Source organism: Branchiostoma floridae, chromosome 11, assembly GCF_000003815.2.
Source record: "Branchiostoma floridae strain S238N-H82 chromosome 11, Bfl_VNyyK, whole genome shotgun sequence".
Classification (NCBI taxonomy): Eukaryota; Metazoa; Chordata; class Leptocardii; order Amphioxiformes; family Branchiostomatidae; genus Branchiostoma; species Branchiostoma floridae.
The window spans coordinates 858597-875450 of record NC_049989.1 but is presented as its reverse complement, the minus strand read 5'-3'; the positions used below and the strand labels follow the sequence as shown (position 1 = coordinate 875450).

General features: G+C 41.3%; 2 protein-coding genes across 2 annotated transcripts in view; one reads left to right on the top strand and one right to left on the bottom strand.

Moving 5' to 3' along the window:
* LOC118425445 (DNA repair protein RAD51 homolog 4-like) overlaps window positions 1-8603 on the bottom strand; it is a 12996-nt gene extending 4393 nt beyond the window's left edge. Inside the window, exons 1-4 of the mRNA XM_035834263.1 lie at window positions 8419-8603; window positions 3493-3554; window positions 2009-2127; window positions 1082-1163 (exon numbers count right to left, since the gene is read on the bottom strand). Of these exons, the coding sequence (XP_035690156.1) occupies window positions 1082-1163; window positions 2009-2127; window positions 3493-3554; window positions 8419-8500 (345 nt within the window). The 5' untranslated portion in view covers window positions 8501-8603. The remainder of the gene's footprint in view (window positions 1-1081; window positions 1164-2008; window positions 2128-3492; window positions 3555-8418) is intronic.
* A 33-nt stretch (window positions 8604-8636) lies between these two features.
* The window catches only part of LOC118426103 (eIF-2-alpha kinase activator GCN1-like), a 65808-nt gene continuing 57590 nt past the window's right edge, over window positions 8637-16854 (top strand). Inside the window, exons 1-9 of the mRNA XM_035835362.1 lie at window positions 8637-8794; window positions 8898-9000; window positions 11028-11091; window positions 11446-11577; window positions 12218-12326; window positions 13410-13508; window positions 13742-13876; window positions 15063-15131; window positions 15541-15649. Of these exons, the coding sequence (XP_035691255.1) occupies window positions 8780-8794; window positions 8898-9000; window positions 11028-11091; window positions 11446-11577; window positions 12218-12326; window positions 13410-13508; window positions 13742-13876; window positions 15063-15131; window positions 15541-15649 (835 nt within the window). The 5' untranslated portion in view covers window positions 8637-8779. The remainder of the gene's footprint in view (window positions 8795-8897; window positions 9001-11027; window positions 11092-11445; window positions 11578-12217; window positions 12327-13409; window positions 13509-13741; window positions 13877-15062; window positions 15132-15540; window positions 15650-16854) is intronic.

Here is a 16854-nt window from a genome sequence, read left to right as displayed (position 1 = left end):
AGATTTTGTGTATGGATATAAAATTTAAAATTGCAACATAATGTTGATTACAATCACAGATAAACTTACATTCAAGCAAAGAGTATGGTGTATCGGGACATGTACAGGAAGACACATCATTTCAGAGGCCGCCGGGCAGCCGAAAATTTCAGACGAGAAGGCAAGATTCAATTCAATTTTCACCACGTGCAGTGCAAAAGGTGGGACAAGCCGAGGGGGCCTGAGGTATGCATCCTTGTGACAATTTTGAAATCTTGACCCTCTGAAACAATTAGTGAGCAAATTTTGCTGGTTTTACTTAATCCTCTTTGCTACCATTGAAGCATAAGATATTTTGTTTGATGGTTTGTTTGGCATACCCAGTAAAATGCCTTAAAGCATAATAAGACACTAGTCTTGTACTGAATACTAGTAGTCCAATTTGCATGTCAAACAGTTCCAATTGATCCACTCACACTGGAAATGACCCATACTCTTTTCGATAGGTGTGGTGGGTTCTTTAATGTGCTTGAGGAGTGGCTATCCTCAAAAACAAATCAAAATTCAAAGGGTCGGCCCTAACCGAAGATATAGGTACTCATTTTCACCTGAGTGAAAGAAGGGCACAAGATAGGTGACACACCAGCATTTTTTAACCCAGGACACTCTGCCATTATGTCACACAAACCCACTGTGTGCCAACAAACTTCTAATCCAGACATTCCTACTTTGGGCCGTTCACCTGATATTGTAATGTTTTTTGTGCTGCCTTTATCTCCCCTTCTACAGTCCCTAGAGGTCAGCGTCTGTTTCGTTTCCCTTGAAGAGTCCATTTGTGGGTGACATATGGGTGTCTGTTTAGCTAAGTAAGTTTAATCCACTTCGTTTTATCTTCCTTGGTTTAACAACAACTATACAGAAGGCTTTCAGCCTGATTGTATTTGGGTCACCGCAAATGAATTGTATTATTAATATTTAATTCAAATTCTGCATCCTGTACAGTGTATATACACATAGTGTTTGCAAAGCAGATTAAACAATGACTACTTTGAGAGATATAAAACTATCATTTGAGTAAAGAGAGCATGACATTCGGTTGTACCTGTGTCTTGCCACTTCCTGAAGCTCCAATGACTTCAGTCAATGCACCTGTGTAGATTCCACCATCCAGCATATCATCAAGTCTGTTGAAAGTCATACATCATCATGATGGAGCTTTTGGCTATCATTCAAAGATTTAGTGACAAAATATCTCTGTAGACATAAAAAAGTTTGAAGAAAACTGATAAACATACCATCCCAAAATAGGCACATACTAGTACAGCCACTGGCATTTGAGACCCATAGTTTATTTCAGAGATGCAATGAAATTTTGCCAATACGAAGTGTGGCCATCAAAGTAGTTTTTTTTCAAATCAGGAAAAATAGGGTCAGGAAATCTGAGAAATAACAAATAAAATTTGTAAAATGGTTAAATGGACTTAAGAATTTTCTATCGGGTGAAAAAAATGCATTCACACTCATTTTAACACAATTGGATTAAACTCAAACTTGCGACCGCGACCACCCCATTCACACAGGTGCGTTACAAATGAGAGCAAATACTCCTCTCTTGTTCCCCTAGAATTTCATCTAGAAAGAAGAATCATGGTAAAACATTGTTAAAATGGCAATTTAATGTGTCTTCTTTGTGACTAAATGTCACGACCGTCTAACAATATGTCAAGGGTCACGCATATTACAGTGTATAATGACCTTAGTCAATATCAATTGACTACTATTTGTTTATTTGTTTATTAATATTCACCTCACAAGTGGAAGGGGCGGGAGAACAAGTGGTGACACCTTTGCTGAACTCTGGCCCCGAAGTGAGTAGTAGTGATGTAGTAGTAGTAGTAGGCCAAGCATACAAATTGTCTAATGTAACAAGTTCCTTATTTGGTTACTAGAACCCTCCGGATCCAGAAGTAGTTCTCCACATAACTCATATTAGAGGGCTATCATTATGTGTTGTTTCCTGTGACTGTACCTGGAGTTTCCTGTACTGAGGATTGCTGTAGTGGACAGAATCTCTTCATACCAGCTGGTGCCTCCTACTGGGAATGCTGAGTACTGCACCAAGAGAACCTTACGGATGGCCACCAGGTCCTGGAGACATACATGTATTTTCAAAGCAAGATGTCTTTAAACTTCTTCCAAATAGTCAATCTTCAGCTGCATTAGGTGTCAATGACAGTGTCAATGATATATACATACAGCTGAATCAAAAAGAATGTAAAATCGAAATAACTTTTTTGTGTAACATCAAGGAGCTTTTATCAGGAGGAGAGAGTATGGAGTTACCCGCCCGCTGTGCGCCTTTGTTTGGCCCGTTAAATCCCGCAGCGCCGGCTTTGTTTACTGCCCTGCGCGGCGCCCGTCTGATCTGATGTTCGTAGCGCCGGTTGGCGCGGTTTCTATGCTAATGAGCCACGCCATTACGTCATAGCCCTCGAGCCAGCCCGAAGCCCGATCGGCAAGAGGCGAAGTGGGTCAGGTTTCTGACGATTCCCTTATTTGGAAAACTCGGCAGGCATGTGACTACGTCATCTTGCGGTAGAGGGCACAATGGCGGACAGTTTGATATGTTTCTCTTCGCCGTACAACAAACATGGGCCAGTTTAGGCCTATTTTCGCGGATCGAGGTCTGTTTTCTTGCGATAGAATTATGAATTTTCACATGTATTTTCAGATGGCTACTAAAAAAATATGACATTTTTCTTCATTTAGCTGATATTTTTTCGTAACTGTTGATGATGTGCTCGGTAAAATGGCGTGTTCACTGTTGGTCGAACCTTGCTCATTTTTGTCGAACCACCCGTGTTTTTAGAGGATACATCGGGCCTGGAATAAGGTGAAGGTAAGGCGGGAGAGCATAGTTTTCATGGTTTTCGTTACGATCGGGTTTTCGTATATAATGTCTTGAGTTCTCCAGGCATAATTTTGAACTTTGTATTTGTATCGATTTATGAAATATATCTGTTGCATACTTAAAAAAACTTGGTTCCTGTGATCATTGAGTCAGGTTTTTCACAGTCATCATTAATTGTAGGAATATTACCAGTTTTTTTCGTAGACTTTGCCTCAGACAATTTTGCCTTTAGGCTTAACCCGTACCCGAGCGGCGGCGCTGTCCGGTCGCCGTATGGCTTTGAAATTTCACCCTCAGTCAGAGAGAATATTGCCGCCGCTGTATGTATTCCGAAGTTACTCTTCTGTTCAACATCGTCGACAAAATCGCAAAAATCAGATCGCTACACACAATGTTTGTATCCCCAGGCCGCCCCACCATGAAAATGACCACAAAACAAAGGGAAAACAAAAGCTTGCGTGGGTGAAATGTATGCAGATGCGGGTTTTTGACACGTGGGTGTTAATAAAATTTTGTCGCCCGCTACGAACATACGAACAATGGAAACTAATCCGTACTCTCTCCTACTGATAAAAGCTCCTTGGTAACATCAAACAAATTACCTTGTATGAAACACAGCACCGTGTCATCATCAGCTCTAGATCTGTGCAGACAAACTCTGACACTGAAGGAAAAAAATAGTAAGTACTGTAAATACATTACACATGGGTATATCAGTAGCATTGTCCTTGAAGCCAGAGTACCAGGGAAGATACCCTAGTTTAATAGACCTGTCCATAGTCCGCATATAAAAAATAGACCAAAAATATAATGCAAATGTACTCCAATTTTGCATAATTAGTATCTTATCTTGTACAACATTGTCTAAGGTACCTACATACCAAAAATCATGCTAATTCGTTGTTCCCTTCTTGAGTTATCGTCTTCAGAAGTTTTTGACAAAAATGCTCCTGCTATCCCAAAACTAGACGCTAGGGGGCCCAAACTTATGTCATTTCTTCCTGAGCACAAGAGCTATCTAATACTCAAAAATTGTGGCCATAGCTTGTTCAGAACACCGAGATAGCAAAACCGGAAGTTGCGCTGCAGTACCAAGGGAAGCCGCTAGGGGGCCCAAAATCTAATCATTTCCAGCTTTCATCACACACTACCAACACACCAAGTATGAAACCAATTCACCCAGCCGTTCTTGAGTTATTTTGTTTACACACACACACACACACACAAACACACACACAAACGCGGGGTAAAATATAACCTCTATGACATTTCATGGAGGTAACAAGCTTATTAACTGACGTTAGCACCTACTAATGGTTTGAATGTGCAGGTAGCAGAAGCGAACATAGGAGCGAACTACTACCGGGATGGTACCCAGGCTAGTTTCGTGTATAAAACAAGTCTTCATAAATTCAGAGTAGTTGACCCCCAATTCAATCTTGCAAAATCTTCTTCAACAGAAGGCCACAAGGGTCTTCTGTATAAACATTAAAAAGAAACAGGGTGTCACTCAGCTCAAACTCTGATTAGTCTGAAGAAAGCCCGCTCAATGGCAGAAACCTCACCTTTGACCCCAGATTACTCCTGAAGCACTCAACTGAGTCAACACCTCAAATCCTTCTGCACATCAACTAAAATGTTGAATTCAACAAATTTTACCTGTTCCTTCTGACTGAACAAGTCTACAGATTGGACTAAAAGTTTCAAGGATTTTAGTTGGCACTATAACGGTAAGTGATAGTCTGGAGTCCAGGTTTGTCCGCTTTGTTCCGCTCCCGAAGGTCTCTACCACGGGACAGGGACCTTAGGGAGCGGACCAAAGCGAACATTCGGAACAATTATGACCACAGTGCGCAGGCAGATCGGGTTACACCCGGGGTTGCTTCGGAAAACACTGGGTTTCGAGTCGTGTTTCCCTGCGTCGGGTTTCCCGAATTTTCAACCGAACGGAACCCTGAAATCAGGCGAAATCAATGAAGTCACGTGATAATTTACCGAACGGGTCCCGCTCAATAAACGCCGCAGTCGGGATTGTGTCGGTTTTCATGTAACTACTGGGGGTCACTTGAGGTCATGAGGGCCATCAGGCTCGATTACCAAGATAATGTAGGAATATGTCAATATCAATAAACGACCTACAGAATTGTTACTGTTTTGTTAATTACCTGAAATCTTTATTTGTACGTTACATTTTGTTAACCAGGGTAATTTAACAATTTTAGGGTGCCCGCTTTTTTGAACCGCCGTCACTTTCGGTGGCTAGTTGAACAGTGCATTATGCTGATTTCATTTCATGACTAATGTCGTGCATTCCCGTTCTCCAGGTTTGTGGATAGCGAGGATGGAGATGTGCTCTCACGGAGGACCTGATTTATCTTAAATCATCTATTGATTTATCCGTTTTGTTCCCATTGAGTTTGATTTCGGGTTGATTTGTTTGACTGTTTTTTCCTTTAAAGCTTTGTTCTCAAAAGTTCGTTTTGTTACTTGAACACTAACTCTAACACTACAAGACACTAACACTAACCCCGGAACTAACACTTTACGAAAGTTAACATGAACTCAGCCAAAGACAGTGCACACAGACTATAGTTTATTAACAAGGTATTAGACTGGATATTATCACTAGATAGAAAAGACACGATCAAGCACTGGCCGGACCACAAGTTCAAGACGGATCAAACGATCAACCAGACAACCACCATAGGCTGCAATTTTTCAGAATCACCGTAGTTCAAAATGCTGTGTGTCGGAATGGGTCAATAATGAGAAGAAATACCATTGTAAGGACCAGGCCCCACCACTTATGGAAGTCCCGGTCGATCTGGTTTAGGTTAAGATGACAATAAAGACGACCGACCCTTGTGGTAAGCAGTTCTGGAATGTAAGCCACTCACGTGTTCGGACCTCTCTGAGGTATTTCTCCAAGTTACCCGAGCTACCTACCTCGATCACTCGCAACATTTGGTGGACAGCGGTGGTTTTGGTACCTGACGATGGATCTCTAGCCTGCCACCGTGTTCAGCTGCGTCATTTGTCGGCCCGTCTCCTCCTGCAAAGCTTCCTCCACCAGCAAAGCGTCGTGTCTTGCCACCGACTCCAGTCCATCCGGCGAGGGCTACCTTCCACCGCCGTCGTCTGCCTGCCTCGCCGCTGCTGACTCCGACCGGCCCACCGCTGGCTCACCAAGCCCACCGTCACAGGCCCGGCATGCCGCCCCCATCCGACTTAAGAGCCCGTCAAGCCCACGCCACTGCCTGCGGCCGCTACAGTAACGCCACGTAGCCATAGCCGAGACAAACAGACAGACAAGAGGACAACCACAATCGCCCCGAACTATAACTTACATTATGAAATAAAACTAACAAGTTTAACATACAAACACTAAAAAGCCGAACTTTGTCGGTACAACCCAGTTGTCCAGCATCCTGAATTTTTTTTCGTCAGCTTTCATTTCTTGTCACCGACTTAAGAACAGTTTAGAAGTTTATTACACTTCTTTGTCGACCTCCACTTTCCTTCGAACTACATATAGTTATCGAGGGAAACTATGGAAAAAGACACCCTTATTTTAACAGAGTACCGGTGTCAACCTCTGAATAGCAAACACCTATCTAAAAATTTTATCCAACTTAGTTTAACGTTTGCAATCTAGTCAACCCACGAATCATTACGCCATGCTAACGCAGAGGTTTCACACGTTTGCAGAAGCGACAGTGAGTTTCAAAAGGTATTGGTACGGCGAAAAGAACCGTAAACGTGTTATGTAGCTATTTTTACTTAGAATTATGTTTATCCTCAAGCTATCGGGCATATTTCTATTTTCAATAAAAATATCAATAGCTATTGCACTTGCTGTTAATATTATAATTCTTAATTTTGCAAGTGTTCTTAATACAGTTAATTGTTAAATTAAGTTAGTTGTTAGTTAGTTGTTGTTAATTAATGTTGATTGTAAATTATTTTTCATTGTCCTTAAAAAAGTAACACTCGTTCTTAAGATAGTAACATTATTTTTTTGGTCCATTTTTTTAATGATTGATTAGCAACTGAGTTGGCGGCTCGGCAACAGAACATGGTCACAAACTGTACGGCCTTTTTGTACTTTCAATTAACACATACAATTTCTATCTTTTTCAATTTCTGATTGTAGCTACAATATGTTTTTTTTTTTCTCTTCCAGTGTCCCAGCCTGGAAGAAATTTTCTGATGATGGCCCACGTGCTGTGCGGAGTAAACAGCAAAGACTCCGGAAAAAAGACATCAACACTGAGCAAAGGCCTTCATTAAGGCAGCCGATATGACTAAAAAAAAAGAAAAAAATTACAATACGATAGTAAAAATATCACATACACAAATAAAAACCACTAATATAACATACAAGAATTAAAAAAAAATTGATGTCGCACCAGGGGCTCGAACTCACATTTCCTGCGTAAGCCGCAAATCACCATGTTCACGTCACCTATTCATGAACGTTACCGAGTGAGCTATCCGTGCATGTAATGTTTTTCGGGTGACAGAATATGCATATGTTAAATTCACACGTGATGTATGAATGTGGTTTGAAGACGTAGATGTGACAGCGAAATGATTTAGCTCAACGCGTTGCGTGCGCCGCTAGCGCTGCATTTGCGAATCAAGGCTGCCCCACTGAGGGCGCCCTGTGCAGGTTCGATTCTGAGTTGTATGTCTGAGTTGTATCGACGTGAATTGTGTACCTGTTTCAGCGGGGTTTCAGTGACTATATACAACTAACCACGCTTCCCTGACTTCCAGATTCTACGGTGCTAGGAGGTTTTACAGTTTTATATTTTTAACCCCCTTGGTTTTTTTTTTTGGTCGTAATATAAGCTAAATATATGTATAGAAGAAAAAACGTTCTGGTACAAACTACAAAATGAAATAGAACTACAAAGTGATCGTCTCAAGTTTCCTTATTTATTTATTCATATTCTTAACGCTACAGCCGATAAAACAGTCTACTTTCATTCTATAGCATTTTATATAATAGCACGTGACTGCAGGCCACGACGGTCACGTGGTTCCTTCGGATGTCAATCACTCAGTAGTCATGGTAACAAAGAGTCTTGCTACACGTCACTCAGCGGCGTTGCCATGGCGACATCCAAGCGAGGAAATCCCATCTGCCATGTTTGTTACTTGTTGCCTTGGCGACGACAGCTTCGGTAATGTGTCGTTGTACCGAATCCGATCTGAAACCGATAAAATCAGCGGGATTAGTTCGGTCTTTGTTCGGGTTGCAGGAACCGTACGGAAACTACACATAATGTGTTCGGGAAACGGACACATCCGATTCCTTGCCGATCGGAAGCCTGCAGACCTGACAGGAGTGCGGGAAACACGGGCAGTTCCCGAGACTTTCCTGAATACATTTTCCGATGTAGTAACGTCTACTTTCCGTATGATTAATGATCTGCCTGCGCACTGTGGACAGCGCCCTCCCCCTTCTGTCCACGTAAGCGCGGGGTCAGGGTTATTCAGCAGAAAGTAGCTCAGTATTTTACCTGTTCTGACACCAGCATTCTGTAGGGAATTCAGTACTTCCACGGTTAGTGCTGCACACATGCCGACCTTCAGGGGTGCCATATTCTACTCTGAGGTAGCCACCAGGCCTGATGACGGACCCACTTTCAGTTTCAAACTGCCGCCACATTACATGACCTCCAGGTCAGAGGTCACATCGTCGGCAGTTCGGGGGAGAGATTACAAATTATTTGTTGGAGAATACACGAGTGTATACTAGAATGACTTTTAATGGCCCATAAACTCACCACACCTTAAGAAGTTGAATATTAATCATTGAAAAAATCCCGGAAGTGTACTCGTTAAAATTCGGTAAAAGTCGGAAGTTTCGTCTTGGCCATCATGGCGGACTCTCAGGTAACGTTACGTACACGCTTACCGCTGCTTCAGTCGTTGTTTCATCGTCTTGCTTTTGCTAATGGATGATTTTTTGACTTGTGATGTTACATCATTATTTCAGACGACCGAAATCCTTCGCCACTTCAGCAGTCGGGCTACGACATCGTCGACATCGGAGCAGTTATGCCTCCTGCGGGACTTGGTGCCATGTGTCGGCAAGCCGGGTACGTTGATCACGTAACGTTATATACTTTCTCCAAGCAGAGGCTGCAAATATTGGGTCGCGGAGATAGCAGTCGTCGGAATTTTTACTGGATCGCTTCCCTGAGCCTAACCTCTGCTTTGAGAATAGAGTACGTCACTAACCTAGCCACCAGTCTCTTACTTCTTAGCCTGGATACCAGACTGTTTCCAGGCCTAGCCTGGACCGGGATGCCCACAAATATGAAGTGCCTTCTGAATAGGGGGCCAGTGGTGAAATTTCCTTGTTGGTAGCATAATATTTTTGGCCCAAGCCCATGTACATAGCACAAGAACAAATGTGTATCCAATGTTCATAGATTTCTGTCTGTATTAAAATTGTACATGTAACGGCAAAGAACCTTAATCCGACATATTCCAGCATATTCAGCGCTGAACCATGAAAAAACAAGCGGGCTTTTAAGCAATTTGGAAACTGTTTAGTGCATTGTTTACTATGTTTCTCCGACCCTTCGTACACGTGCATTGGTCTCCCACTTTCCGTAGTGTCTAGAGAAAATAATACTTCACAGAGAGTGTAACTGATAGCAAGTCCCTTGAGATTCTATTCCTAGTGGAACTTTAATCCGACACAATAATATAACAAGGCTGTTTATCAATGGATTTCATATTTACAACGAATCAATTAACCGGCACTTACGCAAGGTTTAATAATAAGGCAAATCAGCATGTCGGTAAACTGCTGATAGCCGCGATCAGAACATGGCCTAAAAACACATCAACAAACGGCAAATCCGTTCTGCTGTTCCACTACAGTACACGGTTATTCGTTCGTTCGTTCGTTCGTCCCATAGCCTTTTAATCAGCCGTAGGCTGATTAATTAGCCGTAAGGGCAGCACAACATGTTGTGCTGTATCAATAGGCATTTTTTTCCCCTGGCGGCGCCTATCTCCTCTCCGGGTTATTACGTTCTATAAAACTTTTCATCCGTTGTTTGGTAAGCAAATGGCCGTAAATATGATGTTTTGTGAATGGCTCCCCCAAAATATATCCGCACAACACACTACCAACTCCATACAGTATGTCCCCGTGTGGGGGCTGTTGGTTTTGCCGGTGAGATCCGTCTTGCTGACTTTGGATGTGAGCACTTTGAGAATAGGGGTGACGGAACTTGCTGTCAAAATGGCGCATGTTCTGCTGAATTAAAATGGCTGCTGAATTAAAATGTGGCAAAGCCTGCCACTGTACATGAAACAGGGACACTTCAAGGCATGTTGGTTGTCTTGGATGGACAGTTTATTAATTTTTCGCTATATCTACTGTGATGATGAATGTGTAATGTGAGGACGAAAAGTAGAATTGCTTGAAATTACGATTGCAGCCCCCCTCCTACGACTTGATTAACGGCATGAAAACATACCGTAAGATTGATTAACTTGCCGCTGCAGCGTGTGATCTTTGTGAGCTCAAACTTACAAGGTTTTAAGTCGTATACCTTACTGGTTTTGTAAGTGTTTGACTGACAGATGGGTTCTGAAAAGTGTTGGATTTAAGTTGCGTCGGATTAAGGTTATCCAGAAGGTAGCACTAGTCCTCCTCTCTGCAGGGTTTGCCACATACTTAGATGCTGCACTTAGATGTGCCATACACTGTGAACTAATCCTGATGAGAACCATGTAATGTAGGATAACCTTACTAGTGGTGGGTACCATTACAGAAAATTCAGGTCCGGTTCAGGTCCAGAGGATCAGGTCCAGGTCCGGACCTGAACCTGGACCTGATTCAGTATGTGATAACTTGTGAATGGACGATACTAAAAAAATGGTCCATTTCGTTACAAAGAAATCTGTTTTGTGGAGTATTCTACTCCCACTGACGTTTTGAAATCCTACAAGGCTAACTGCCTTTGTATGATCGACTGTAAAACTTGGTAGAAACACCTTGGTAGAAATGACAATAGAGAGTTCTAATCTACTTAGCTCATTTTTTTCCTCGACCGGTAAGCCGTACCGGTACCCAGCCCTACTTACAATTATGTCTTTGTTTCAGACTTCCCCGAGCAGGCAGTGAAAGGCCTGATCCGACTCTTCACTCTCTCCATCCAAAGATACCGGTCAGTACTTCAACCTTTGATTTACCCTTTCCTTGCTTTCCGTTTTCAGTTTTTGGCACAAAATTTGTACTGGTTAGTGGGTTAGACAGCAGTAGAAACAGACATAGGGTAAGGGTTTGTAAGAGACGAGTTTGGAAGTCCCAGATGTTGTTTGTTATGTATATGTCCAGGGACACCTGAAAAGCATGCTGTAACCTGAGTGTGATTTTACCATGGTAAGATAGATAAATGATGATGATGATGATGACCCATGGGCTGGGTCATTTTACATTTAATGATATGATGATTTTACATAGATTTTACTAGTGAGGTTTCAAGTTTTAATGAGTCACAATCTCATACTTCTTTAAACAGGGACAAGGCTTCCCGGAGAGCTGTAGAAGATGCCATTAGGAGTATGGGGAACATCCATCCAGACACCACAACAAAACAGCTATTGGCCACCTTGGAAGACATTGGAAAAGACTGGCAAAATCCAAGACCCAGGTTTTATGTTATATATTGTTTTCATGTACCCGTTAACATAATTTGTTAGAAGGCTCCTGTATCTTGGGATGGCCACGCGTTCTTATGGTGGTAAGATGATTTTTGCAAAGTTTAACGTACTTGCTTCTAAATTTATTTTCTGACTTGTGGGCTGTTATTCACTAAGCTGACAGTTAGTCTTGTTTGCATGAAGGTGGGATTTCAAAACGCCATTCAGAGTTAGATACTCCACCAAACAGATTTCTTTGTGGCAAAATGGACCATTATTTTATAATATCGGGAAATGCCAGATAATCGCAGCTAACACTGACAGATACCACCCATACGTGTGCTGGCATAGGGAGGGAAGCACGTCCCAACGAGAAACAGATGTAGTGGGCCATGTAGCCACTGTACCGATTCTGGAGGAGTGTAGTGTCTGTACGCTTGTAAGAGAACTGGCCGCTTGAAAGTCGAGGACTGTTCACTTTTCTAGTGGACTATACAGTCACATTCCCAGTCACATTGGAATGTTTGGGTGTAGTCTTGGACTCACCCCTAGTGGCAGTTAATATTGATGACGTCAGATAAACTCAACTTGCATAGTTGCAGGTGAACCATGGGAAACTTACCCAAGTGTCTCCTTGTTCCATGTGTCCAGCCCTGCCCTGTGTGTAGTGTCCCTGACTGGACTGCGCTGGTCATGCCTCATCCTCCACACTACCTTCAGTGGTACTGAAAAGTGTACTGGTGCCTTGTGGACTAAACTGGTGAGTTCTAATATTCATGTGTGATTATTGTATGGAGAATAACAGAACTGTACATGAATGTTGAAGATACATGTAAGTACTTCCCACTTAAGTTCTGAAGTAGATTGCTAGACTAGGAGTTTACGGTTACCGTAGTTTATCTTTGAGTTTGAGTATAGTGATGAAATGAGAAGAAGATCATCTTTGTCTGCGGACAAATTTGGCCACTATAGACAGGTGGCCTCTGTATAGAGGTGGCAACTTGTAGATAAAATACCCAAGGGACCGACAAAAAGTGGCCACTATGGACAGGTGGCCCCTCTGCAGAGGTGGCCCCTAATACAGGTTTGACTGTAGTGATGAAATGAGAAGAAGATCATCTTTGTCTGTGGGGTTGCCTTTATCCAGAGCATCTAGGGATATCATGTCAATCTCTCTCTCTCAATGGACAAAATACTGCAGTTACAAACCACTGTCCGTTGACTAAGTCTTGATTTCCATGAATACCCTATTTAGAGAAACAACGGATAAAGGCTCCTTGGATAAAGGTGAAATAGTCAGTCTTCTTCCTGTTTTGCTTCATGTACATATCCAAAGAAATATATATTGCATATACTTAATCAAAATGGTAATAGAAACACGAAAGTACAGTCAAACCTGTCTATAGCAGCCACTCCGACACTTGCACTCTAGCATTCAAGGTACCACCAAAAACCCTTTGGAACTTCAATTTCAAACTCAGTGCAGGGGCACATACAGCCGCTGTATGGTCGCAATAGGCAGTGTTTCTATGTTTCTGGCCGTGTTGGACAGGTGGCCGCTATAGGCTATTTCTTGATGCTTAGGTCAATGGGAAAAATCCAAGGGACCGACAAAAGGTGGTTGCAACAACAGCCAGGCGACCGCTATGCAAGGGTGGCTGCTAATACAGGTTTGACTTTATATTCAAGTTTGCCCCCTCAAAATGCTGCAAAAGTTCCAGAAAATTCCTATTTTTTTTCAGACAGTGTGAGAAGGACCCCTTACAACTGTCCTGGCACAAGTTCTGTATGCAATACTTCCATTATAATAGTCTTTTCAGTTTGCCTGTTTATTTTGTTACAGGTCAAGATACAAAGTGCCCTTCTCCATACCACTGCTGTGTGCAGAAAGGCATCCATCAGTTTGGGTGCATACAAGGTGTTGAAAAGTGCTTGGGTTAAGGTACGTTTTGTGAAGTTATAACACCACTGTTATAGTTAGTGCATTTGATGTTAACACTTAGGGCAAATAAAGAGGAAAAAACTTTTGTGAAATTCTGTGAAGTTATAAAACCATGGGATACAGTTATTGCATCCAATGTTAAGAGGGCAAATAAAGAGGAAAAAGCTTTTTAGGAGTTTGACTTGAATGTACATTTCTGACTTGTGAGGCCATGTGTTCTGTTGAACCATAAGCTGCCAGGTCTTGCTGCTGCATGTGGAGAGACTCTGTGCAGCCTGGAGCCCAGCCTGGTCCTGATGTGTCTGGTGGGGGCTGTGATGAGATACTTCACAGAAACAAAGGACATGGACAATATCAACAAGTTTAAGGTCAGAAAAGTGGTATGATTTTGCAAATGATTGTAGGTTTTTTTCTATTACAGTTTTTCTCATGATTTTTTCCCCAAGTATGCAGCTATTCAAGCATTTTCCCCAACTGCTGGCAGTTTGCTGGCTGACAAGTTTCCAATAAACCTCACATAAAGTTATTACCTCTATGAAATATTCATGATGGTATTATTCTATTTATTTATCTATTAGTTTGCATCCCTTCTGTACAGGAACAATTTTGTGTTGTTTACTACTGTAAAGGCCACCAAACATGCATTAACTTAAGTTTTACTAAAAGCAGTTCTTTAAGATGACCCACAAACTCCAGCAAGTGTCCAGCAAGTTTTTGCAGATTGTGTGGAAAATTCTGGGAGACATACAAAATGTACAATGTATGGTACTTTCAGCATGTTTCTGCCTGTGAGCTTGTGAGTAGAACGTTGCAAAAGTTATGGAAACACCCAGGAAAAGTCCGGATTTATGTAGAAATATGCAGGCGACGATGATGATGATGATGATTTATATACTTCATTTGACTCCTTAGAATGTTGCTAATTAACATATTTCATTATTGCTAAGGCCACGGCAATTTAATTTCTTGGTTCACGGATTCGCTCGCTCCTATTTTTTGGAAATAAAAATAAAAATAAAAATTACCACTCAGCAAATTTTCACCATTAATGAAACCATTCACCAGCTTTTTGGTGTAGCAAATTGGCCTTTATATTATAAGCTCCTTAAAGTGTGGGTACAGGTGCTGTTACTGTACAATAATAGTGTTTTTGTACTTTTTTCAAGCTAAAAACTTTTTTTCTTTATGTTTTGGATTAGCCATCACCTTTACCCCAACCATTTTACAATTTTTATTTTTATTTCGCCCTCTCGCTCCATATTTTTTATGAAAAAATCCGTGAACCAAGAATTAAATTGGTATGGCCTAAAATATATCCAGCACAGGGAAATGTTTTCTGAACATATCAATAAGTGGATACTGGTTGGGCCCTGTCTTGGAACCACTTCAAATCTACCAGTTTTTATATGATGAAATGGGGATCATTAGAAACCATTATACAGCCAGGTTTATACAATTGCTTCAGATCTTGACACACTTATATTCAGATTTCCAGTGGTAAAGCTTTTCATGATTTCCTGTATGCAAGTAATTTTCTTCCGGTGTTTTGCACAGAGCCCCCTTTTGGACCTGTACATCAAGTCAGTGCTCAGTGGCAAAACATCGCCTCCTCAGCATGTCCTGGTAAGTGATCTCGCCTGGAACATACTACATTACAGTTTTCATATTAAAATATAGATAATGCCTTCAATCATTATCTATTGTTACTTGCAGGAAACCTATTTAATTTTAGTTTAATTAAGTAAACAAATCGCCAATTAAGTGGTGTTAACTATTCTGTCTTGTCACTATAATTGGAATGACAGTTTACTGTAAACATTACAGCATACCCTGTATAATCCGACATGGCGCAGATGATGTCAAATGAAAAACCTGTATATTTGCCACTCTCTGCTGTTCACAGTTATTTGTTACATTAGGATATGCCAAATCCTTTATTATCACTCTTTAATGTGTCCTGGGAACATTTCGTCCTTGTGTTTAGTAGTTGGCAAGTGTTGCTGTCTGACTGACCCATATTATGTCTGTGCAGGTGAACTGTGAGAGCTTGTTACGCCATGCTAACCACAAGGACTTCAAGGAGAAGCTGCTGCCTGCGGTGCAGAAAGCAGTCCTTCGTAATGCAGAGATCCTGATGCCAGGTAGGCTCTGGAAGAAAATGGTATAATAAAAACATGAAAATGTAGAAATACTATAGGATAGACTAAGTGTTCAAAATAGATATTGGTACATGCACATTCTGTATGCTGCATGTATTTGACTGCATTTATATTTGATATCTCTTAGTAAAATTTTTATGAATAAATGAAGTTTTGTTTAAACAAAGAAGCAAAAATGGTGTTGATCCAAAGGCCTTCAATTTTTTTATTAGAAAATGAAAAGATTTATCCCCAGTAATGAAACATCCTAGAGGATATAATGATGAGGTTACAAAATGTGCAGAATCTGATGACAAAAGATCACAGTTCCCAAACCTGGTCTCAGTAATAAATTATTAAGTCTAGAAATGCTTTAGAATTATGTCAATGCTGAAAAACCTTGTTGTGATTCATTGATTATTATATTCTGATATACTCATCATTAGTTGCCTTTGCCAGAACGTTTTGTTTGTAGAAAAACACCATAACTCAAGAATGCCTGGTTGGATTGTATTAATTGATATGTGAGTAGGTCTGAAAAGGATTAGATTTGGAGGCCCCTATGTCCAGGTTTGATATCCTGAATTCTGGACATGTTATGGTTGTAATTATTTAGTGTTAGATAGCTCTTAAGGCTGAGAGTATGTGGTGTAGGTTTGGGCCTATCAAACATGTGGCTTGTTTTGGACATACTTTGGAAGGGAATAACTCAAGAAGGGGTTGATGGTCATCATGATTTTTGTTATGTAGATAGCTTAAGTTGGTATGTAGATAGCTTTAATGCTTGATATAGTTGAATATTATCATGCAAATCAAACTCTGATTTGCATAATTAATGAGGAAATTATGTAAACCTTCCCTGTTACTTTATTATAGGACTATTGCAACATCAGGTGATATTTAGGTTAGGTTATACAGATCTCCATTAGTGACTGATATGTCACTATTCTTCCTGGAGTCCGGGTGATTTGTAGAGAATCACCAATTCTAGACGAAGGATTTCGCACCAACGCACACCGCACCATCGCACGTGTGGGGGCTCTTTAACGTGCATGGGGTGTGGCTCTCCCCAGACACGGGACCTCTATTTTACGTCCTATCCGAGGGACGGCCGTAGTCAAAGCTTGGTACTCATTTTCACCTGAGTAACGTGAGGAAAGTCGTGTAAAGTACCTTTCCCAAGGGCACAAGATAGGTAGCATGGCAGT